At 39.0% G+C, this 24,953-nt stretch overlaps 1 protein-coding gene across 1 annotated transcript in view; it reads left to right on the top strand.

Moving 5' to 3' along the window:
• The first annotated feature begins 176 nt into the window (after positions 1 to 176).
• Ankef1 (ankyrin repeat and EF-hand domain containing 1) overlaps positions 177 to 24,953 on the top strand; it is a 25,088-nt gene continuing 311 nt past the window's right edge. The window contains exons 1-10 of the mRNA XM_028757026.1: positions 177 to 327; positions 1,358 to 1,529; positions 10,901 to 11,292; positions 12,299 to 12,498; positions 13,469 to 13,618; positions 14,576 to 14,699; positions 18,594 to 19,416; positions 21,060 to 21,286; positions 23,027 to 23,187; positions 23,985 to 24,122. Coding sequence (XP_028612859.1) covers positions 10,947 to 11,292; positions 12,299 to 12,498; positions 13,469 to 13,618; positions 14,576 to 14,699; positions 18,594 to 19,416; positions 21,060 to 21,286; positions 23,027 to 23,187; positions 23,985 to 24,122 — 2,169 coding nt within the window. The 5' untranslated portion in view covers positions 177 to 327; positions 1,358 to 1,529; positions 10,901 to 10,946. The remainder of the gene's footprint in view (positions 328 to 1,357; positions 1,530 to 10,900; positions 11,293 to 12,298; positions 12,499 to 13,468; positions 13,619 to 14,575; positions 14,700 to 18,593; positions 19,417 to 21,059; positions 21,287 to 23,026; positions 23,188 to 23,984; positions 24,123 to 24,953) is intronic.

The following is a 24,953-nucleotide window of genomic DNA, read 5'->3' as shown; positions in this document are numbered from 1 at the left end:
TACTCAAGCTCCGCCCAGACGAGCACCTGCGCGGTTGCCCTGGCAGCAGGCTGTGCGTGGGTGAAGCTCACAGTGGGCCCAGCCTGGCGGGCCGCACTTCACACCCTATGGTCACCCTGCTGCACGCTGGCAGACACACACACACCCTTCGCTGCTGCCGGCGCGCGCAGACTGGCCTGCTCTGCCAGAAGGGTGATTCACTGGAGCCTAAGGCCTTGGCTAGGGCCAGTCCCAGGCGACAGAGATCAGAAGCCCGGAGACCCTCACAAGACCAGGGTCGCAAGTGCTCGGAGAGATCTGGCTCCTGATCCCCTCTAGGATTAAAAGGTAAAATTAGTGTGCTACCCTTTTCTGTGAAGTGACATCTCTACTTGCCCTTCTCATCTCTAAATTTTTCTGGAAAACAAAAACTGAAGGCCCAGTAGAAAAGCCCACAAAAGTTAAGTGTTGCCTTTGGGTGGGCTGAAAGAAACACAGAGGTGATGATTGTAGCCAGCCTGTCCTGAAGGACTTGTCTTAAGTAGTTTGCAAGAATTCTCTTGTTTCTTTTGATCCAGCCCCACAAGGTGGAGAACTTGTGTAGCCCCAGTTCAGAGATAAAGTCACAGCCTGCCCAACTATGCAGCCAGTGGGTGAAAATGCTGCTGAGGAGGAGCGATCACAGTAGATTCCCCTCTGCTACACTCCTCTGTCAAGGATAGCTTCATCTATTTCTCGAATGGACCACCCCTATCTTGTGGACTTTGTGGAGAATTTAAAGACATAAAAGTGTGCCTGGAAAGTCACCCGCAGCACACAAGAGAAAGAAAGAATGGGATGGGATATAATTGAAGAATATGCAGATTCCAAATAAAACCCCCAAGACAAGATATTATAATTCTATCCCGCTGTCTTCCAACTCAGACTAAACAGACTGGGGACTGCTGCACCATCGTTAGAACTTGATTAAGTCATGATGCCACGTTTTTTTGTTGTTGTTTGTTTTTTGTTTAGTTTTGGTTTTTGAGGATGTGCTTTTGTTTAAATGAATAGAATCAATGTCGAAGTGTCTGACTATGAAGTCCTTGTCCTCACAAATAAAATCTTTTTGGTTCATGTGTTTAGAGGCGTCTTGCCCTATTCCATACATGTGTGTATATATATGTAGCATGACACTGCATCACAAATGAACTGTGAATGCATCTGAATGACACCAAACCATGCTGCAAAGGCAGCTGGGTGACACTTAGGCAGACCCAGACTTGACTTAGAGCCTGTTTATACAAAGAGAGGACGAAAAGGCCAGAAGACAGGACAGAGGGAAGGCTTGACACTATGGATTCCATATCAATGGTTGCTCTTCTTGACTCGGTTTCAGCTGCCCCGTAACTGCTTAAGACCTCATAGCCCACCACAGACCTGGATCAGACATCTCTCCTGACATCTCAAAACTTGGATATCAGCTTGTCTATCCTCTCAGCATGCCAAAGGGCTGTCTACTCTGCCTGAACAATGTGGAGCCTACCATGAGCAGCCCATTTCAGATACAGGTATCCAATGGTTCAAACCAAACACCTGGGAGTTTTCTTTCGTGCTTCCTCTTCAATTCTTTTAACTTTAAGTATTGAGGAAAGTACTCATTAAATGCCTCATATATATTTCATGTCCTAGGGGGTAAATAAATAGCAGTATTATAAATCTTATATGATGACTGTATTCTAATTGGAAAGATACACAAAGCACAAAATAAATACCTATTTACCCCCACCCCCCATTCTGAAACAGAGTTTCTCTGTACAGCACTGGCTGTCCTGGAACTTGCTGTATAGACTAGGCAGTACTTTTTATATGTGCTCGCTTCATTATATAGACGAAATATGAAAAGGACTGTAAATACATAATAGATTCAAGTTCAGGATGGGTATACTAGAATATGTCTATGCTTTACTTTGAATTGGATAAAAACATGAGCTTAATTAGTAGACAAAGATATGGGTACATATGAAATCAAACAAGTACAGCCTTATTGGTAGCTTCTGGGTGACACTTTACATTTATTTTTTTAATCACCCTAAAACTTTAGAGGTCAAAAGCACGTGTGATTCTATCTGACCTACATTTTGAAAAGATGTCTTTCCTGTTGTCTAAATACTGGAATAGATAGGGCTATTGATGAAGTAGTGATGGACAAGCTAGAAGCCTTGCAGGAATTCTCTGAAGACTGTAGTGCACAGTGATGTCAAGATACCTAGATCACAGGATTAGCTGATGTATCTTGAGTTGGGGTTTCTGTGTAGAAAAACAAAAGAATGAAATGTAACTCAGGTTAGGTTTAACTTGGGTAAGTGGATGGCTGCTGCTACCACGATCAGAAATTGGAAGAAATGGAGAGGATTAGAGTAATATAGATTCTGCAATGGTCATGTTACTTTTAAAAATTAATTTATTCCTTAGGAAATTTTGTATGTTTGCAGAATATATTTTGTCTGTATGCACGCTCTATTTCTCCTTCACTTACCTTTGGATATCACCTAACATGTCCCTCTTTATGTCATCTTTTTTATTTATTTTCTTTTCAGTGTTCTACCTTGTCCAATAAGTGCTTCTAGCATATGCATGAGAATAGGACCATCTGCTGAAGCATGGACATACCCATCAGTGGTCACAAAGTGAAAGAAAAATGTTCCTTCTCTCTTAGCACCTATCAGTTGTCCATGTTAGTGAAGCCTGTTAGATATAGATGGATAATAGTTTTTTTTAATTTTTAATTTTTTTATTTTTTTATTTTATTTTTTTATTGGATGTTTTATTTACATTTCATATGTTGTCCCCTTACCCCATCCACCACCCACCCAGGAAACCCCTATCACCTCACCCCTCCTCCTGTTTCTCTGCAGATGTACCCCTACCTACCCCCGAATTCCCACCTCCCCACCCTCCAATTTCCACCCCCTGGGGCGTCCAGCCTTCATGAGGCCAAGGATCTCATCTTCCACCTACGCCCAGCAGGGCCCTCCACTCTTATGTATACAGCTGAAGCTATGGATCCCTCCCTAACTGCTCCCAGGATAGTGGTTTAGACCCTGGGAGCTGTGGTTGGTTGGTATTGTTGCTCTCCTCATGGGGCCACAAACCCTTTCAGCTCCAATGGTCTTCACTCTAACACCTCCATTGAGAACCCCATTATAAGTTCAATGGCTAGTTGTGAGCATCTGCCTCTGAATAGGTCAGACTCTTGCAGACCTCTGAGGAGACATCCATATCAGGCTCTTATCAGCATGCACTTCCTGACTTCCACATCAGCATCTACCTTTGGTGACTGCACATGGGATGGATACTCAGACAGCCCCTTCTTCAGTTTCTGTCCCTCACATTGTCTCCATATTTGCTCCCTTGAGTATTTTGTTGCTCCTTCTAATAAGGACTGAATCATCCCCACTTGGTCTTCCTTCTTCATGAGCTTCATGTGGCCTGTGAGTTGAATCTTGGGCATTTCAAGGTTCTGGACTAATATCCAATAATCAGTGAGTGAATACCATGTGTGTTCTTTTGTGATTGGCTTACCTCACTCAGGATGATAATTTCTAGTTCCATCCATTTACCTAGGAAATTCTCGAATTCATTGTTTTTAATAGCTGAGTAATACTCCATTGTGTAAATGTACCACATTTTTTGAATCCATTCCTCAGTTGAAGTACATCTGGGTTCTTTCCAGCTCCTGGCTATTACAAATAAGGCTGCTATGAACATAGTTGAGCATATGTCCTTGTTATATGTTTGAGCATCTTCTGGGTATATGCCTAGGAGTGGTATAGCTGGATCCTCAGGTAATGCTATGTCCAACTTTTTGAGGAACTGCCAGACTGATTTCCAAAGTGGTTGCACCATCTTGCAGTCCCACCAACAATGGAGGAGTGTTCCTCTTTCTCCATACCCTCGCCAGGATCTACTATCACCTGAGTTTTTAATCTTAGCCATTCTGACTGGTGTGAGATGGAATCTCAGGGTTGTTTTGATTTGCATTTCCCTGAAGACTAAGGACACTGAACATTTTTTTTAGGTGCTTCTCGGCCATTTGAGTTTGTTCCGTTGAAAATTCTTTGTTAAGCTCTATACCCCATTTTTTAATAGAGTTATTTGGTTGTCTGGAGTCTAATTTCTTGAGTTCTTTGTATATATTGGATATTAGCCCTCTATCAGATGTAGGATTGGTAAAGATCTTTTCCCAATTTGTTGGTTGTCATTTTGTCCTATTGACAGTGTCCTTTGCCTTACAAAAACTTTGCAATTTTATGAAGTCCCATTTGTCAATTCTTGATCTTAGAGCACACGCCATTGGTGTTCTGTTCAGGAACTTTTCCCCTGTGCCCAAGTATTCAAGGCTCTTCCCCACCTTCTCTTCTATTAGTTTCAGTGTATCTGGTTTTATGTGGAGGTCCTTTATCCACTTAGACTTGAGCTTTGTACAAGGAGATAAGAATGGATCAATTTTCATTCTTCTACATGTTGTCCTCCAGTTGAACCAGCACCATTTGTTGAAAATGCTGTCCTTTTTCCACTGGACAGTTTTAGCTCCTTTGTCAAAGATCAAGTGACCATAGGCGTGTGGGTTGATTTCTGGGTCTTCAATTCTATTCCATTGATCTTCCTGCCTGTCTCTGTACCAATACCAGGTAGTTTTTATCACTATTGCTCTGTAGTACAGCTTGAGGTCAGGAATGGTGATTCCTCCAGAAATTCTTTTATGGTTGAGAATAGTTTTCGCTATCCTGGGTTTTTTGTTATTCTAAATGAATTTGAGAATTTCCTTTTCTAACTCTGTGAAGAATTGTGTTTGGATTTTAATAGGAATTGCATTGAATCTGTAGATTGCTTTTGGCAAGTTGGCCATTTTTATTATATTAATCCTGCCAATCCATGAGCATGGGAGATCTTTCCATCTTCTGAAATCTTCTATTTCTTTCTTCAGGGACTTGAAGTTCTTGTCATACAGGTCTTTCACTTGCTTGGTTAGATTCACACCAAGGTATTTTATATTATTTGCGACTATTGTGAAGGGTGTCATTTCTCTAATTTCTTTTTCAGTCTGTTTATCTTTCATGTAGAGGAAGGCTAATGATTTGTTTGAGTTGATTTTATAACCAGCCACTTTGCTGAAGTTGTTTATCAGGTTTAGGAGTTCTCTGGTGGAAGTTTTGGGATCACTTAAATATACTATCATATCATTTGCAAATAGTGATATTTTCACTTCTACCTTTCCTATTTGTATCCCTTTGACTTCTTTTTGTTGTCTAATTGCTCTGGCTAGGACTTCCAGTACTATATTGAATAGGTAGGGGAAGAGTGGGCAGCCTTGTCTAGTCCCTGATCTTAGTAGGATTGCTTCAAGTTTCTCTCCATTTTGTTTGATGTTGGCTACTGGTTTGCTGTAAATTGCTTTTACTATGTTTAGGTAGGGGCCTTGAATTCCTGATCTTTCCAAGACTTTTATCATGAAGGGTTGTTGAATTTTGTCAAATGTTTTCTCAGCATCTAGTGAGATGATCATGTGTTTTTTTTTTCTTTGAGTTTGTTTATAAAATGGATTACATTGATGGATTTCCGAATATTTAACCATCCCTGCATTCCTGGTATAAAACCTACTTGATCATGATGGATGATTGTTTTGATGTGCTCTTGGATTCGGTTTGCTAGAATTTTATTGAGTAATTTGCATCAATGTTCATAACGGAGATTGGTCTGAAGTTCTCTTTCTTTGTCGGGTCTTTGTGGGGTTTGGGTATGAGTGTAATTGTAGCTTCATAGAACGAATTGGGTAGTGTTCCTTCTGTTTCTATTTTGTGGAATAGTTTGAAGAGAATTGGTATTAGGTCTTCCTTGAAGGTCTGATAGAATTCAGCACTAAAACCATCTGGACCTCGGCTTTTTTTAGTGGGGAGACTTTTAATGACTGCTGCTATTTCCTTAGGGGTTATGAGACTGTTTAGATGGTTTATCTGCTCATGACTTAACTTTGGTACCTGGTATCTGTCTAGGAAATTGTCCATTTCATCCAGGTTTTCCAGTTTTGTTGAGTATAGGCCTTTGTAGTAGGATCTGATGATTTTTTGAATTTCTTCAGTTTCTGTTGTTATGTCTCCCTTTTCAGTTCTGATTTTATTTATTTGGATACTGTCTCTGTGCCCTCTGATTAATCTGGCTAAGGGTTTATCTATCTTGTTGATTTTCTCAAAGAACCAGCTCCTGGTTTTGTTGATATTTTGTATTGTTCTTTCTGTTTCTATTTGGTTGATTTCAGCCCTGAGTTTGATTATTTCCTGCCTTCTACTCCTCTTGGGTGTATTTGCTTCTTTTTGTTCTAGAGCTTTTAGTTGTGCAGTCAAGTTGTTAGTGTGTGCTCTCTCCAGTTTCTTTTTGTAGACACTTAGAGCTATGAGTTTTCCTCTTAGCACAGCCATCATGGAGTCCCACAAGTTTTGGTATGATGTGTCTTCATTTTTATTGAATTCTAAAAAGTCTTTAATTTCTTTCTTTATTTCTTCCTTGATCAAGTCATCATTGAGTAGATATAGAGTTGTTCAGTTTCCATGTGCATGTGGGTTTTCTGTTGGTTTTGTCATTATTAAAGACCAGTCTTAGTCCGTGGTGATCTGATAAGATGCAAGGGATTATTTCAATCTTTTTGTATCTGTAGAGGCCTGTTTTGTGACCAATTATATGGTGTATTTTGGAGAAGGTACCATGAGGTGCTGATTAAAAGGTATATTCTTTTGTTTTAGGATGAAATGTTCTATAGATGTCTGTTAAGTCCATTTGGTTCATAACTTCTGTTAATGTCAAAGTGTCTCAGTTTAGTTTCTGTTTCCATGATCTGTCCATTGCTGAGAGTGGGTTGTTGAAATCCCCCACTATTCTTGTGTGAGGTGTAATGTGTGTTTTGAGCTTTAGTAAAGTTTCTTTTATGTATGTAGGTGCCCTTGTATTTGGAGCATAGATATTCAGAATTGAGAGTTCACCTTGGTAGATTTTTTCCTTTGATGAGTATGAAGTGTCCTTCCTTATCTTTTTTGATTAATTTTGGATGAAAGTCGATTTTGTTTGATATTATAATGGCTACTCCAGCTTGTTTCTTGGGACCATTGGCTTGGAAAATTGTTTTCCACCCTTTTATTCTGAGGTAGTGTCTGTCTTTGTCACTGAGGTGCGTTTCCTGTATGCAGCAAAATTCTGGATCCTGTTTGTGTATCCAGTCCGATAGTCTGTGCCTTTTTATTGGGGAATTGAGTCCATTGATGTTAAGAGATATTAAGGAAAAATGATTGTGGCTTCCTGTTATTTTTGTTATTAGAGGTAGAATTATGTTTGTATAGCTATCTTCTTTTGGGGTTGTTGGAAAATTACTTCCTTGCTTTTTCTAGGTTGTAGTTTACCTCCTTGTGTTGGCATTTTCCATCAATTATCCTTTGAAGTGCTGGGTTTGTGGGAAGATATTGTGGAAATTTGGTTTTGTCATGAAATATCTTGGTTTCACCATCTATAGTGATTGAGAGTTTTTCTGGGTATAGTAGTCTGGGCTGGCATTTGTGTTTTCTTAGGATCTGTATGATATCAGTCCAGGCTGTTCCTGCTTTTATAGTCTCTGGTGAGAAGTCTGGTGTAATTCTTATAGGTCTGCCTTTATATGTTACTTGACCTTTTTCCCTTACTGCTTTTAGTATTTTTTCTTTGTTTTGTGCATCTGATGTTTTGATTATTATGTGACGGGAGGTATTTCTTTTCTGTCTTTTTGGTGTTCTGTAGGCTTCTTGTATGTTTATGAGCATCTTGTTCTTTAGGTTAGGGAAGTTTTCCACAAGAATTTTGTTGTAGATATTTACTGGCCCTTTAAGTTAGGAATCTTCATTCTCATTTATACCTATTATCCTTAGGTTTGGTCTTCTCATTGTGTCCTGGATTTCCTGGATGATTTGGGTTAGGAGATTTTGCATTTTGCATTTTCTTTGACAACTGTGTCAATATTTCCCACCATATCTTCTGCATTTGAGGTTCTGTCTTCTATCTCTTGTATTCGGTTGGTGATGCTTGTGTCTATGACTCCTGATCTCTTTCTTAGGTTTTGTATCTCCATGGTTGTCTCCCTTTGAGATTTCTTTATTGTTTCTATTTCCATTTTCAGATCCTGAATGTTTTTGTTTAATTCCTTCTTTGTGTTTTCTTGCATTTCTTTAAGGGATTTCTGTGATTCCTCTTTAAGGGCTTCTACCTGTTTACTTGTACTCTCCTGTATTTCTTTAAGGGAGTTACTTATGTCCTTCTTAAAATCCTCTATCATCATCATGAGAAGTGATTTTAATTCTGAATCCTGTTTTTCCAGTGTAATGGGGTGTCCAGGGCTTGCTATAGTGGGAGAACTGGGTACTGATGATGCCAAGAAACTTGTTTCTGTTGCTTATGTTCTTGCGCTTGCCTTTCACCATCTGGTTAACTCTAGTGTTACCTGCCCTCACTGTGTAAGACTGGAGTCTGTATTTCCAGTTATCTTGCTTGTTGCAGAGCTCCTCAGAGTCCAGATGTCTCTGTGGTCTTATGATCCTAATCTCCTGGGTGGAAGAACTCCTGGGACTCAGGCCACCTCTTGGATCTGGAAATCCTTCTGCTCTGGGTGCAGTGGTTCCTCTAGGATGGCTCAAGATACGATGTCTCCCAAGTGCAAACCACCTTGGTGTCTGCTGTTCTGAGTGCAGTGGTTCCTCTAGGATGGCTCAGGATTCAGTATCTCCACAGGAGCAGACCTACTCTATCTCTGCCCCAGCCCAAAGGCGGGTAATAGTTTTTATTTTCACTCTGGGGAGAGCTCATGAGTGCTGTGAAAACCTGAGAGTGAAGAATCAGAAGCTTAAACTCAGAATAAAGGTCAGGGGATGGCACTAGTCACAGAGTTCCCAAGGATAAAAAGGGTCCTGTGACCTTTCGAGACATTCTAAGAGATGTCAAACATAAAAAGTAGCCAGCCAACAATACAGTAGAGGAGTCAGCAGTGGTGTCAGAAAAAATAGGCAGACACATTCCGCTTGCCTATGGTGACATGAAGAAGGAACAAGGGATCAATGGTCCATGTCACTGGCCTAGAATATTGTAGGTGAAGGCACTAGTTTGTGGTAGGGGAAAGAATGTTCATACCTGCTGATTTTTGTATTAAAATAGAATATCTCCGTTGCAGATGCTAACTGGAGAATGGAATATAGGGGCTGTTGGGCAAGCAGTAAGACATGGCTAACTGCCTGGTGCCAGGTTAAGACATACGAGAGGAGGATAGATATTTTCTCCTGCAACCTTCAATATGGTCCTATTCTCCTAATACACATGATACATACAGCTCATGCCACCAATTTTCATCATCTCTTGAATGTATGCTTTCTTCAATAGCCCCAGAAACATGGTTCACTGCTTGGTAGCTAAAAGCAATGACAGCCTTTCCACATAGTTCTGATAGAGCCTCCAGGATGCTGACTGGCCAGCCCATCCTAAGGGTATACAGTTGAGCAATTCAATGCACCTGAAGACAGATGGCTCACTGTAGTGGGCCTTGTCTTGTTTACAGACTAAATCCTGTTCTAGGGGCAGAAAGAAAGCCCCATTCAAACTACTTAGAGTTGATTCCACATATGCTGATGAGAGGTTTTTCTTTTGTCCAGGAAAAAAAATACAAGCAAGCTGGAGCATATCTATAAGCAAGGCCTACTATTTATCCAAATGATTATCTTTCTATAAATTTATAAGTGAGTTATATATGAGTGTTCCCAATTTAGCATTGACACTATTTAAGAAAATTTTAGTTGTGTCTCCTCAATGTAGCTGCCCTAACCTGACTTAAGATGATGTAAGAGTCGTCCTCCTGCAGGGATCCTTGCAAGAGTCACAATGGTAGCAAAATGATCTGGGTGAGGTAAAATGGAACTCAAGTCACCATGACTGAGCTGGTGCTGAATCAAAACTTACAGAGTCTGACGCTAGGCCAGTTTATTTTAGACATATTTAAATCCAGCACAATTTTGGAAACAAAAATTTCCTGGTAATAACAGTTATCCCAATCCCGTGTGCACAATACAGTTTAAGGTGTGACTATCAAAACTCTTTTGCAAAGTACATGTGACCTCTACCATAAAGATGGGCTCTATAGTTTAAGGGCCTAGGATCTGCTAAGGTAGCTAGGACTGAGATAACATGAAGGTCAGCAGGCTATAAATTATTTGTGATGTCTCCCCTAAGGATGGGTTCTGTTGACTGAGAAACAGAGCTAAAGTTAAGCTCTTGGGAGAGAAGAGACTGGGATAGAAATTCTGGGGATTTGGGTGAGATCTGGCTCTACAGATAGCAAAAATCACCAGATAATGAACAACACTCACTTCCAACCTCCTGGATGGAAAGTGGGCATTTATTTCCTCGTTGGAGACAACGTTGTGTGATTAAGATTGCTGGTTTCTCTGGTGCTTATCTGTGAGTACTCATGCCTTCTGCAGCCTCCCACCATTGGTGCCTCACACAGCCCAGTTTTTCATGTTCTTAATGAACATGGCTTAATGATCTATATGCTTCAATATAGGGGAAATACTGGTATCAGCCACAAATGGGAACCCATATCCTTATGTTGGCAATTTATTTGTAAATGCAACTCAGAGATGTTAAGTGTGACAATACGGGAACAGCCAAATAACCTAGGAGCTGTTTCTCTGGGAAAATTTAAATATCTTAAATGTTACATCAACAGAATGTTTTTAAGTTGTATATAATACTTTTGTGGAATCAGTTGCACTAAATTATAATATATATATTTAAAAACCTCATTTTGAGCTTTAAAATATTGTAACTTGATAAAAATAACAGTAACAACCTTTTCATGTTTTCCCTTTTTCCTCTGTAGTTTTTGTCTTAGTCCAGAAAGCATTTCAAGGAAGTTAGCGTCAAATATGGCTTTAGCAGACAAGAGACTTGAGAACTTACAGATCTACAGAGTTCTTCAGTGTGTTCGCAACAAAGACAAGAAGCAGATAGAGAAGCTCACCAGACTTGGATACCCTGAGCTAATCAACTTCACGGAACCCATGGATGGACTGAGTGCTCTCCACTTAGCCTCGGTTTCCAATGACACTGACATGGTTAGCTTTCTCCTTGGACTGGGTGCTCATCCTGATGTGCAAGACCGCATGGGCTGTACTCCGGCCATGAGAGCTGCAGAACTGGGCCATGAGTTGTCAATGGAAATTTTAGCCAAAGCCAAAGCTGATATGACAATAGTTGATAATGAAGGAAAAGGTAAAACTCCCGCACTCTGTCTCATTCTGAGAAGAGTGTGCTCATTTTGTAGACAGAAAGCAAGAAGTGAATTTTTTTTTGCCTCCCAGCTTTTGAAGTAAATTAAGTTCTTAAGTAAAAGATTCAGTTCCAGTTGCAGCACCTAAATATATGGCCTCCTCATAATCAAAACAGTTTAGGAATACCATAGGGAAACAAGTTTTGAAAGCCCACTCATAAAAGCAACTAGACTAACCTGTATTTGATGCTTTGTTTCTTCCTTCCTTCCATTCTTCCTTCCTGCCTTCCTTCCTTCCTTTCTTTCTTTCCTTCTTTCCACCCTTCCTTTGTTTCCTCCTCCTTCTCCACCTCCTCCTCCTGCTTTGCTTTTGCTTCTACTGCTTCCCTTTTTTTTTTTAATTTTTGAGACCAAGTCTCAGCTCAGTTTAGTCTTGAACCATCTTAGAAAAAGCTTCCAGATCTCAGATAATGAGATTACAGGTATGACCTTTGTCTGGCTTCGTAGATTCTTTCAAGTGAGATCAGCTCTCAACTTTACACATGCAAACATTATTATAATCATTTATGGTAAAGTGTAAAATCTTGTTTAGAAAGAAGCATTCTTTGCCTTTTAGAGCACGGTTGAGTTAGATTTAGGACTTTAGGTGAATTTTGTCTTGTTGGGTTCCAAGGTTTCTAACTCTTATCAAAGATAAGTCTTTTTTTTTTCTTGCCAGATTCAAATATATGTAGATTTTTTTTCATTTTGAGATTTTAATCTAATGTAATTTAATTACAATGTAGATTTCTTCCCTCAAACCCTCCTATATACTATTCCCCACTTTCCTACAAATTCATGACCTCTTTTTCATTAGTTATTAATATATGCATATATGTATTTGTATATATCTATATATTCCTAAATATAACCTCTTGAGTCCATATAATGTTACTTGTATGTATGTTTTCAGTGCTGGCCATTTGTCACTGGGCAAGGAATTCTCATGGCAGAACTATTTTTCTGCAGGTGTTTTGTTTTACTGCATCTTGCCCACTAAGCGACACTATCGATGTTCACTGATTGCCTTGGACCATGGTGCAGATGTCAACAATATCACTTATGAAGGGAAGCCAGTGTTCCTCAAAGCTTGCGAGGAAGCACATGATGTGAAGGATATGTGCCTGACATTTTTGGAGAAAGGAGCCAATCCTAATGCTATCAACACAGTATGACTATCCCTGTGATTAATATTTCCTTATCTTACTATATTACACATTCAAGTAGTTGTTTTGTTGCTGTTGTTGTTGTTGTTTTGCACTTTCTCATGAAAAAATTGGGGTTCAGCATAGTAGCACATGCCTTTAATTCCAGTACGTGAGAGGCAGAAACAGGCAAAGATCTTTGTGAGTTCAAGGCCAGCCTGGACTACACATACTAGGCCTTCCACACAAGTGAGACCCTGTCTCAAAATGAAACACAAAGGAAAAAGGCATGCATGTTAGGGGCAGGGGAGAGACGTGGTAAATCTGTCCTGTTACTCATAGGTTGTTTATCTCTATCCAAAGTGCTGAAGATGATACACTTTCCTTGTCTTCTCATTGGTTCCATTCTATACTTTATTTGCTAATTGTGTTTGGAAATCAGTCCTTGTTACCCATAGTGTCAAAACATCACTACAGCAAGTAGAAATGGTACCACTGCCATCTAACAAAATATATCGCCATAGAAAGAAAATTCTGTTTCCACTCATCTGTATATCGTATATCAGTATATATTGATTCCTCTTTTCAGCTGGCTAATATGGGGTTCTCAATTTTTGTAATTATCATTTCGAGACATTCAGAAATAGATCTTCTTCTCATTTGAAAACAAATTCTGCCTACTTTAGACTACTGCTCCTTCCCTCCCTCTCCCTTTCGTTTTATACTCTGCTTTCTCCATGGCCATATGCTTTGTGTGCATGACATTCCCATAGAGGAAAGCAGAGCAGCCTGGACTCTGGCTTTAAAATTCCATTTCAGTAAGTCACAAACAATGTGGACTCAGTGCTTCCTCTTTTTAAAAAGAAATCAACAAAAATACAGACCATTAAACTTTGTAGCACACAGCTAAGATCCAGTGAATTCAGCCCACATTTGTATTAACTGGGGCTTATGCATAAAAGTATAAGCAGTATTTGATCTGTCTTGTGTCCAGTCCACAGGGCGCACGGCTTTGATGGAATCATCAAGAGAAGGGGTTCTGGAAATAGTTCGAGGCATATTGGAAAGAGGAGGTGAAGTGAACGCATTTGACAATGATAGACACCACGCTGCTCATTTTGCTGCCAAAGGAGGCTTTTTTGATGTAATAATTGCTCTTTGCTTTAAATTTGACTGTTAAATCCTTCTTTTTCTTTCTTTGTTTCCTTCTCATGCATGTTAAACTAAGGCAGCTATTTTTTCTAAGTTACCTGTATTGTTTTTATCTTGATTTTCCCAAATATAAAACTTGAAGTCTGAGCACACATGGTGGCTCTTTACCAGTTTTATATATTTACTAACTTTTCTATCTATTTGCTAACTTGACTGAATAGTACCAGTAATATTTTTCTATGTAGTTGACTGTAACACTTAAAAATCTTACCTCCAAGGACTATGCTATGTAATGCCTCTGATAGCTCCTGAAATCTTCATGTCTCCCGTGATCTGCCCATGAGGAGGACAGGGCCACCACATTCTTGTCTCCCTGTTGTGTACCTAATTATACTCCTTAATGTTAAAGTCTAAAACATTCTGATACCCTAGCAACGTAGCTCACAGATACCACAGCACTGCAGGAACTGTGTAAGAATCAGTGCTATCTTATGTTGTCAAATTGCGCATCTGACTTGAAGATTCTTTACTCAATTTTCTGTGCTTTGACACACTACCTTTGTTTGTGTCATGGTGTCTTTCCTGTATGATAACAATACATCTAACAGTAGACTCTGGAGTAAAGAATTTGCTTCCCTGACTGTGTTTGCCATGTTCTGATGCTTTCTGAAGTTACCTGCCACCAAATGACAATGCCTGGATGTTTCATCTGTATCAAGGCTGAGTGTTGGAACTTTTGGTGATGATGAAAACCTTCTATACCTCAGCAGTACATGACCTTTGAGTACTTTAAATGTGGCCAAGAAGACTAAAGACTTGGACTTAAAAACTTCATTTCAGTTTGAATTTTCAACAGACACAGGTGGCAATAGACAGAATGGAGAGCATGGGTCTAGCTGTCAATCTTTCAGTAAATGACCATTCCCATTTTTCTCTGTATATTTTGCAGATATTGAAGCTCCTCTTTGCCTACAATGGAGACATGGGGTTGATTGGAATGGATGGGAACACACCACTTCATTTTGCTGCTATGGGTGGCTTTGCAGATTGCTGTAAATATCTAGCTCAGCGAGGTAAAATTGTCTGGAACTTTTCTGTTTAATGTGTTTGTGCTCTGCCTGTGTCATAAATGATTAAAAAATTCAGTTCTGTCACTTATCATCTACTTAATTTTTAGTCACTGATCCTCTCCCAATGTAGGATGAAAATTGAATTTTTTTCATAAAATTGCCCATTGAATTATGAATCTAGTAATAAGAGGAATTAAAACCTAAATCAAAAGGGATTGGATTTTTATGTGTTAACTATTAAAATGATTATAATTGATTAATATTCCTTATTTTAAGAGTCCCTTATCTATCTCAAGAAAAATAAACATTGAAAATAATTTTATCTTTTATGAAAGCGCTCCATAGCCTCAGTTAGAGTGTCAGGCCTTGGGACCTCCTTTTGAGCTGGATCCCACTTTGGATCTGTCGCTGGACCTTCTTTTCCTCAGACTCCTCTCCATTTCCACCCCTGCAGTTTTTTCACACAGGAACAATTATGGGTCAGAACTTTGACTGTAGGATGGCAGCACCATCCCTCATTTGATGCCTTGACTTCCTGCTGAAGGTAGGCTCTATAAGTTCCCTCTCCCTACTGTAGGGCACTTCATCTAAGGTACCTCCCTTTGAGTCCTGAGAGTCTCTCACCTCCCAGGTCTCTGGTGCATTCTGGAGTATCCCCCCAACCTCCTACCTCCCTAGGTTGCCTGTTTCCATTCCTTCTGCTGGCCCACAGGGCTTCAGTCCTTTTCCCTCACCCAATACCAGATCAGGTTTCCCCTCTTCCCCAACCCCCATCTACTTTCCCTCCTATGTTCCTCGGTCCTTTCCCACTTGTGATTGCTTTCTTCTTCCTCCCCAGTGGGACTGAGGTTTCCTCACTTGGGCCCTTCAGCTTGTTGACCTTTTTGAGTTCTGTGGACTGTATCTTGGGTATACTGTTCTTCTTCTTCCTTTTTTTTGGCTAATATCCATTTATTAGTGAGTACATTCCATGCTATTGAGCACTCTCAAAAGGGGACCCATCATGAATGCCTTTCTGAAGAAGCAGCTGAAAGAGTCAGATGCAGATATTTGCACACAACCAATGGACAGAAGCTGCTGACCCCTGAGGTTGAATTAGGGAAAAACTAGAAGAAGCTAAGGAGGAGGGTGATCCTGTAGGAGGATCAGCAGTCTTAATTAACCTGGACCCCTGAGATCGCTTAAACAAACACTACCACTAACCAGACAGCGTACACCAGCTGATATGAGGCCCTGAACACAAATACAGCAGAGGACTGCCGGGTCTAAGTTTAGTCAGAGACGATAAACCTAACCCTCAAGTGACTGGAGGCCCCAGGGAATTTAGAGGTCAGGTGGGGTGGGAGGTGAGGGTGGAGACAGCCTCGTGGAGACAGGGGCTGGGTTGGAAGTATGGGATGTGGAACAGTCGGAGGATGGACAAAGGTGGTGAATAAAATCTGGAGTGTAAAATAAATAAATAAATAAATGTACCAAAATGTAAAATTAAGAGCAACAAATACATTTAAATGATAAAAATAATTCTATCTTATCTGACATTTTAATTATTTTATTTTTAAAATGCATGTCAAATTTAAAAAAAAATTCTGAGTGATTTGTAGTTATAAGGGAAATACTATATGGGAAATAAAATAAAATGAAAAGATTTATGAAAAATTTGAAATGTAAACAGAAATGTGTAGATCTTCTCAAAGCTAAGGAACATAAGTTATCTAGTGCCGACTATAGCTTTGAAAATTCATTACGGTGAAATATTAACTAGCTAACGTAAACCACATAGAAGCACCACTTGTCAGTTACCCACTAATTGAGTGTACATCCAAAGTCTAATTCCTGTAGAGATGCATTAGTACTTCTTGACTTTTATGTTTTTCTAGTTTATGAAAAATAGAAAAAAATCCATACAACTGTATTGTAAAAATGTGTTTTTTTTTTCTGCCCTCCACAGTTAAACTTTAGAGTCATTAATATATACAGTTTATGGCCCATATAACTAATAGCATAATTGACCTGGTTTTACTTTTATAAGCTCAGAGTTACCCAGTAATAAACTGTTTTAACAAATAACCAAACTGTCATATGCCATTTTTGTCCACCAAACTGTCCAATTAGTCTTATTTTAAAATCTGTCACTCTCAACATTTTATTCTGACATTTCACTTTTAAACAATGTAGCTTTCTAAACATTAGTAGTATTTCAAGACTGAGTCAATCATCATCCTTAATATATTGAATGATTTCTTCCTGGGACAAATATCACCCTACATAAATTCCACTAATAACGTATCCTAGGATAAAATGCAGGGATGTAGCCCTTAGAGGCAAAGGCCAATGCTTGGATTATGCACACAAGGCCTGGCCTGGTGATACAGGAACAAGCCATCTTCCTGGATGGTTCCTAAAATGTTTTCCTAAAACAAATGTCCGAACATGCTCTGAAATCTGTAGAGTATTTGGAAGTATCCGACAAGATCAGAGGGAATACCAGTTTATAACCACCAGAAGGTTTTCTTACTAGGAGAGCAAGCTAAAGTGGGTTTTAAAATCTCTTAGCTTTCTGTTAGGGGATGAACATGAAGGAACTGCCTTGAGAGATTTTGTGAGTTTAGAATCCCAGACAAAACACAATAGTCCCAGGAAGGCAACAGCATGCATGTGGCATTTCCATGCCATGGATTCCCCCAGGACGGTCCCCCATCTCCTTCCAAGTAAATGACTGTTCTTAAAACTGTTCCGTGAAAAACCTTCAAAGGTTCCATTGTTACATACTTATCCTTCTGAGTATTTTTTATTGCTATTAAGATTATTAACCTTAGTATAAATATAAATCTCTGACAATTCCAATAAAGAATAAATTGAAAACCAGGGCTGGTAGTTTTTCCTCTTTTTATCTCCTTTTTTGGGGGGAAGAGGTTTGCTTATATTTCTAGGTCTCGTCTCTCTTCTCCCCAACATATAGAAGGAGCATGCCTTGCACACCCAGGTCTGACAAAGCTAGCATCATTGGCATTTTTTTTTTCTTCTAAGAAATAAAGATTCAAATTCCCACAATGCTGCCTGTTGGCTTCTATTTTGTTGTGCTGGCAAAACAGCTGCCCAGCCCTCATCTATATTGGAAACCAGAAAGAATGTCCTAATAGATAGATTTATTTATATAATGTAGTTTTAATAGCTCATGAAACAGTATAGCCTTCTTGATACCAATAAACATTCCTGATATAATTAGAAATGCACAGACTTTTAAATATTTTATATTTAAGTAAAGAGTTAAAATAATGAATTTAATATTTATCTTGTAATTTATCTTGTATACAAACACAAGTCTGGAATGTTTAGCTTTCATTAGACAAATTAATTTTTCACCTGCCAAGGTTCTTCCCGTGATCTTAACACAAAACAGCAATGAACAAGCTATCTTCAATTAATGGAGAAAACATGACAAATTATTTCTGCATGTAAAAGCAGTGTATTAAAAAAGAAGTGAGCTTCCTGCTATGAACTGATCGAGGCCTGTGCAAGCTGTTCGGATCCAGAATCTTCTTGCTGAATTCTAGGGTACCCTCCCTCTGTTTTCCCTGTTAGCACCATCTCAACAGCAAATACCCCCCTGATATTTGTTTCAAACATCTTTGTTTTATCTAAGTTGTCTATCTACAGGAATACCTATGAACAGATACATATTGTAAAGGCGTGACTTAGAATTCACTCAAATGAAGTTCTCAGGAAAATAAGTTGCTGAATGTTTTGGTAATTACATTTGGCTAAGTGTGTTCTTTATACATACTTGTAAGAACGAACTTCTGACTACACGAAATGAAGAAAATAGTTGGGAGTGATGTTTTGTGGGGCCAAGCAGATAATTTTGGCATAATCTTAACAGTGATACTTCTTTTTTAGGATGCGACCTGAAATGGAAAAATTTGGAACATAAAACACCTCGGACTGTGGCGAAAGATGGAGGCTTTAAAGCTGCTAGCAAGGAAATACGTCGAGCAGAGCGGACTGCGGCTAAACTCGCTAAGCCAGGAGTAAAAAATCCTAACCCACTCTGGGCCCTCAGACTGCACGACTGGTCCATAGAGCACGAGACTACCCTGCGGGACGCCTTTAACTTCGTGGACCGGGGCGATGGTGTCGTCAGCAAAGATGACTTCGTGGTGACCCTGGAGGAGAGGCAAGAATATGCCAACTCAGAGCAGTTGTTTTCCGTTGCTCAAATGCATGAAAAAAGCCGAGGAGGCGGGGTCAACATTAATGAGTTCTTTAAGGGAACCAAATACTTAAGCAAATCTTATGTCTTGGGATCTTTTGGGCCTAAGAAAAAGAAAAAGGGGTTGGGCAAAAAGCCAAGGAAAGGCAAGTTTGTTTTGCCTCTTCCCATCTGCACCATCCCAGAGAACGCCTTTCCGCGGCGTCCAGATGGGGGCCCGCCCTATTACATGGTTGAGACCTACCAGAATGTCACTGACATCCACAGGTTCAACCGGGACCATCCGCCCGAACACCCCATCCAGGACGATTCTGAGTGGTACATCGATGATCCGAATAGGGTCTTCGCAAATATTAATTTTATCACCAAAGCAGGAGACCTGGCCTCTCTGAAAAAGGCCTTCGAAGCAGGAATACCTGTGGATATGAAGGACAATACTTACAAGACTCCCCTCATGACAGCGTGTGCCAACGGCAGCATTGATGTGGTCAAGTTTCTTATCGATAAGGGGTATGCTTTCAGGTTTTGGTTTGGGGTTTCAGGTTTCAGGTTTGGTGTTGGTCCCTTTGCAGTGGATAGCCCCAAGGATCTGAAAAGAGGATTCGGGCAAAGGAGGGCATGGGATGGTGGGTGCACAGAGACAGTAACCCACCGAGATGATCACAGAGTGAAGACAAACAGTTTTAATCTAGGATGATGATGTCTTCTAGTTGCTATCTCTTGCTTCTTGCGCTAGGGATTGGGCAACTTGGCTTTGCCTTTCGGTTATGCCTAGATGGTGAGATGGTGTGCAGTCAAGTTTTAAGTTGTCTCTTCCTTTATGGAGGACGAGGCAAATGTAAGCAGAAGGACTGCCACAGTGGCGGAAAACGTCCTTGCCTTTCCATTTCCTAAAGTCCATCTCCAGAGAGGCGAGCATCTTCATCTACAAAGATCTTTAAAGTGTGGTCTTTTCATTTATTTCTTAAAACTAAAACAACTGCCAGATTTAATTGCTATTTCTGCCACAGTTGTGTGACTGGAAGCAAGTTTAGAACACTTCTATGTCTTGGTTTCCCCGAGTGTGCAATAGGCTCTAATAGGACCCAGCTCCAAAACCATTGATGATTAAATGACTTAAAATATGCAATGCTTTTATCAGCATAATTATTGCAAATACTTGAAGAAAGACATTTGGTGCTGGTACAGTATTTTATGGCAAAGATACTCATTTGCATTATATATATGCATATATATATATATGCTGAAAAATAACTTTTGAGTAGTGAAATTCTAATAAGGACTAAAATTTTATATAACACATTACAGTTTAGATTTTAAAATAATGAATATTCATTTAAATTCCAGAACATGCAGTGAAAGTAGATACAAAGTAGAATAGTTCACATTTTATCTTTTTGCCCAGCTTTTATCTTCATTAAAATAAATTTAGAATTTTATTAATTTTTAACCTTTGCAAAAATGTAACTCCCAGCACCTAAGTTGCTTTTCAAGCTCAACAATATATAAACAATATATATTATATTTACATAATGTAATGTGTGTGCATTTCCAAGCAGAAAGCTTCTTTAGGGAAGCACATGGTTCACTGGAGAACCATGTAAGGCAGAGATCAGGCAATGAGAGTAAAGAAATAAAAGACCTAATGCCATCTCAGTGGAGGCTGGGGAATGCAGACAGTAGAAAATGAGCTAGGAACCGGAACTGGGTAGAAGGACAGAGTTCTATTCATGAACTAACTGTGGCAGTGCGGTCTCCACCAACTGCAGCCCCTACTATATACATCTATATGCACAATATATACATATAGTCAGTATATATTGTGCATATATTACATATTGTTTATATATTGTACATATTTATTGCTTAGCTTGAAAAGTTTTATATATATATATGTGTGTGTGTGTATGTGTGTGTGTATATGTGTGTGTATACATACATATATATACATACACATTCATACACACAAAGGAAGTTAAGACTGCTAAATAATGCAAAACAAAAGTATTAGGGAGCATATGAAAGTGTAAGAACATTTACACAGTTCATTCTCCTCAGAGCTCTTCTGATTGATAATTTAATGAGGTTAAAATTGCATGGAATTCTTTACTCTGACTCTTTGATTCTTAATTTATTGTATGTGTGTTGTTTAGGGCAAATGTTAATGCAACAGATAATTTTCTGTGGACTCCACTTCATTTTGCATGCCATGCTGGCCAGCAAGACATTGTTGAGCTTCTTGTTAAATCTGGAGCTGCAATAGATGCAACATCAATCAACAACTCCACGCCATTAAGCAGAGCCATTGAAAGCTGTAGAATGGACACTGTAAAATACCTACTTGATATGGGTGCCAAATTCCAGCTTGAAAACAGAAAAGGTACGCATTCATATTGCTGATGGTTGGGGCAAGAAAGGGGAACTGGTTTTAAATTGCAAATTCTGTTGATTTTGTTCTGGTAGAGGCATGGTTTCCCTGGTACTGACAGAAACACAAGCTTTCATTCCGTGGTGGGGATGTATCTCTGATACCTAGCAGTTTTTAATCACTGATTTAAAGGCTCAGGTTTAGGGCTGATATTTTGTAAAGTAAAGTTACAGCAAAAAATTTCCTGGGTAATAAAATGAAAGGAACCATGAAATACAAGGCTAAAGGGTTTTTTTTTCTTATTCACTAGGTTCAAATGACAGAAAGTTTCTCTATTACATTGCTGAAGTACTTTCCACAACCCTAATCCTTACCGTATGCTTTAATCTGATGATTACTAAATGATACCTTAGTACAATGCATATTAACCCAAACACTCTAGAAATATATTGATAATCTACATCATTAAGCATAGATAGTATAAAGTTAGTATATTTCTATATACATAAACTAAACTTAGAACGCATTATTAATTGTAATAATTTCCAGTGTGTTTAAAAGTTTATTTTTGATGGAAAAACTAAGTGAAAAATTAGAGTGTTTAAAGTTCCCTATAGTTTTGCTTTTAGTTTTTGATATTATAATATAGTTACATCATTTTCTCTTCCTTTTCCTACCTCTAAACACACTGTGGACTCACCTCACCTTGTTTTTCTTTTATAACCTCTTTTTCTTTGTTGTTACACACACAGACACACACACACACCTAAACAAGTGAATACAACCTGCTCAGTATCTTTAATATGACCTATATGTATATGTTTTCAAGGCTGACCCTTTGGTATTGGGTAACAAATTGGTGTGCTCCTCTCTGAGGAACACTATTGCGCCCACCCTCAGAATTCCTACAGATATTTGGATAGGATTCAGGCTTCCTGCTTACCCTTGTCCAAGTTAGTCTGTCTAGTGGTGTCAGCTTTGTTCAAGTACTCCTGCACATTTTTCTTCTGCAGTAATTTCATGTAGCTAGTCCTTAACACAGAGCATTTTGCAGGTCACAGATTATCACTGCTAAAATCCTTATTCCATAATTACTGGCCATCTAGAGACTGTAAACCTCGATGTTCTTTTAATATATGACAAATTCCTATTTTGAGGCCTTTATAGGTCTAGGACACACACTATTTGGAGGTGTATCTTTTTTCTTAGTTGGAACTCATTACTGCTTTAGACTCTGTACAACAGCATTCTTTGAGTTGTCCCTTAATCACAGGTAGTATTATCATTGATTCTATGATATTGGTGATTAGGATTGCCTGGTGGTGTTGGAGGTAAAAGAATACCTAAGAGTGTTTTTGAGCATCAGCTTCTCAAGCTATCTGGGGGGGGGGGGGTGCCTCCTTGTAACATAGAAGGAAGGATAAAAAAACAATCACACACACACAAACACACACACACACACACATGATGTGTGGTGGGGATGAGAAGAGCAACAACAACTAATTTGATATTCAAAACAATTTAATATTTATCACTCACATTTTAAGATAATACATGATCAAAAGATGTAAGAAAGAAGTCATGTTAGTAAATGGCTCTTGAAATCTGGGTCTTGGTGGTGAGGTCCACTCTGGAGACTATCACGTTCTGGGAATTCTCACTGCCATATGCTAACATGCTGATTTTTTTCTACATACTCTATCCTTAAACTGGTTTTTTGTGACTTTCAATTTATGCTTATGTTTGGAACAGGACATGCTGCCATGGATATTGCAAAGGCATATGCTGATTATAGAATAATTGATATGATAAAAGAAAAACTAGATAACCTTCCTAAACCAACAGATAATCAAAAGATGAAAGGAAAGCTTCCTAAACTGAAGACAGAAGGCACAGACGTTAAGAAAGAAGAGGTAAAAACAAGTGCAAGCTACCAATTAGTAGCAGGACATCCTTAAACTCTTGGGGTCCAGTGGCATTATGTTATGCTTTACACAACAAGAGAAAGTAGCGTGTTGTGTGAACCTTTGGCAGTAATTATAAAGACATATCTAACAAGAAAATTACTATTACTGAAGACTCTATACAGTATTCATTGTAAACAGAATCCACATGAAATACAAATGATTCGATCAAATGATTAGGATTATTGAAAAAAGAACTGATGTTGAATTTGTATCTACGTGGTCCCAAATTTTACAGATTTGGTGAGATGATCCAAACATAGAGGAAAAAAAACAATGAAAAAGAAATTGCTATTAGTAAGGATGTCCTCAGTGCATTTCCAAACAGGAAGCTTCTTTGGGGAGCACATGGTTCACTGAAGATCCTTGTAAGGCAGAGTTCAGGCAATGAGAGTAAAGAAATAAAAGACCTAATGCCATCACAGTGGGGGCTGGGGAATGCAGACAGTAGAAAATGAACTGTAGAGGAACTGGGTGGAAGGGACAGAGTTCTGATTGTGGACTAATTGTAGCAATGGGGTCCCCACCAACTGCAGCTCCTCCTAAACACACCATTGCCATTTTAGTAGGAGTCCGTCTTATGAATATCTCTAGATCAGGGGGTTACCTGTCTCTGATAGGACTAATTAAGTGAAGCCCAACAAGCAAACTAATTATCTCACCATGCCTAGAGCTACAGTATTTATAATATTCTGTCTTAATGAATGCTTGATTTTAGAAATTTATACTTTAAAATATTTTTCCAGGAAACACTGTCATCCATTTACACTGTGCCAGCAATAACAGAGGAGAAGAAAGTACACAGGGATAGTGTGGTTTACCTCAATTCTCTGATTACCAGTGGCTTCACTAAGAAAGTTGATATCACATTTATCCCCAAAAGGGTAAGTATTTTGAGGAAATCCTTATAACACAACGGAGAGCATAATGTCATCTTTTCACATGCTGACACCATAGGTCATCTGAATAATAATGTCCACGTCCATCTCCCAGTCAATTACATGGTGGTCCCTTGGCCAGGTTCTGCCACATTCATCTTAGTGAGACCAAATGTTAACTCCCAAAGTCTGGCTCCATTTGTTACTATATCTATCCTAGTACTTACATTTCCTTAAGGGACTGAAGTCTTGTTTAGTCAGTGGCATTCCTCTGAGCCGGTCAGTCATCATGTTCTATAGACACTTGGTATTGTAACTTCTCAGACCCTATTCCTTACCAAAACATCTTGGAAGCTTCATACTATCAAGTTCACTAGTCTCTTAGAATACCTGCCCTTAAATAGGTGGAGACATCTGTGAGGAAAGGAGTTATCCCTCTAGTATCCATCCAGTCATGCTGAATAGATAGCACTTGGTGCCTTCTGAAAATAACTTGACTTCTACATTAAACTTCCCAAATCCCTTTAATCTTGTGTGTTGATATCAGAGAACCAAGCAGCAGTTGCCCCTGAGATGACTAGAGAAGGAACTGAAGAGCATTTCTGACCACTGTTTTTAGAAGGATCTCACTAGAAATAGTTATGTTCACATAACCACTACAGTCATAAGATACAGTAACACAGTAGAGTGCACTTTGGATGTGTACTTGATAGTTCCAGTTGAAACTATGGGAAGTCTTAGGCTGGGGCTGTAACTCATGGATAGAATGCTTATCTAGCATGTGCCTAGTTAAAATAAAATAAAATAAAATAAAATAAAATAAAATAAAATAAAATA

The sequence above is a fragment of the Grammomys surdaster genome, unplaced genomic scaffold (genome assembly GCF_004785775.1).
Source record: "Grammomys surdaster isolate TR1022 unplaced genomic scaffold, NIH_TR_1.0 129, whole genome shotgun sequence".
Taxonomy (NCBI): domain Eukaryota; kingdom Metazoa; phylum Chordata; class Mammalia; order Rodentia; family Muridae; genus Grammomys; species Grammomys surdaster.
This window is presented reverse-complemented; position numbering and strand designations above follow the sequence as displayed.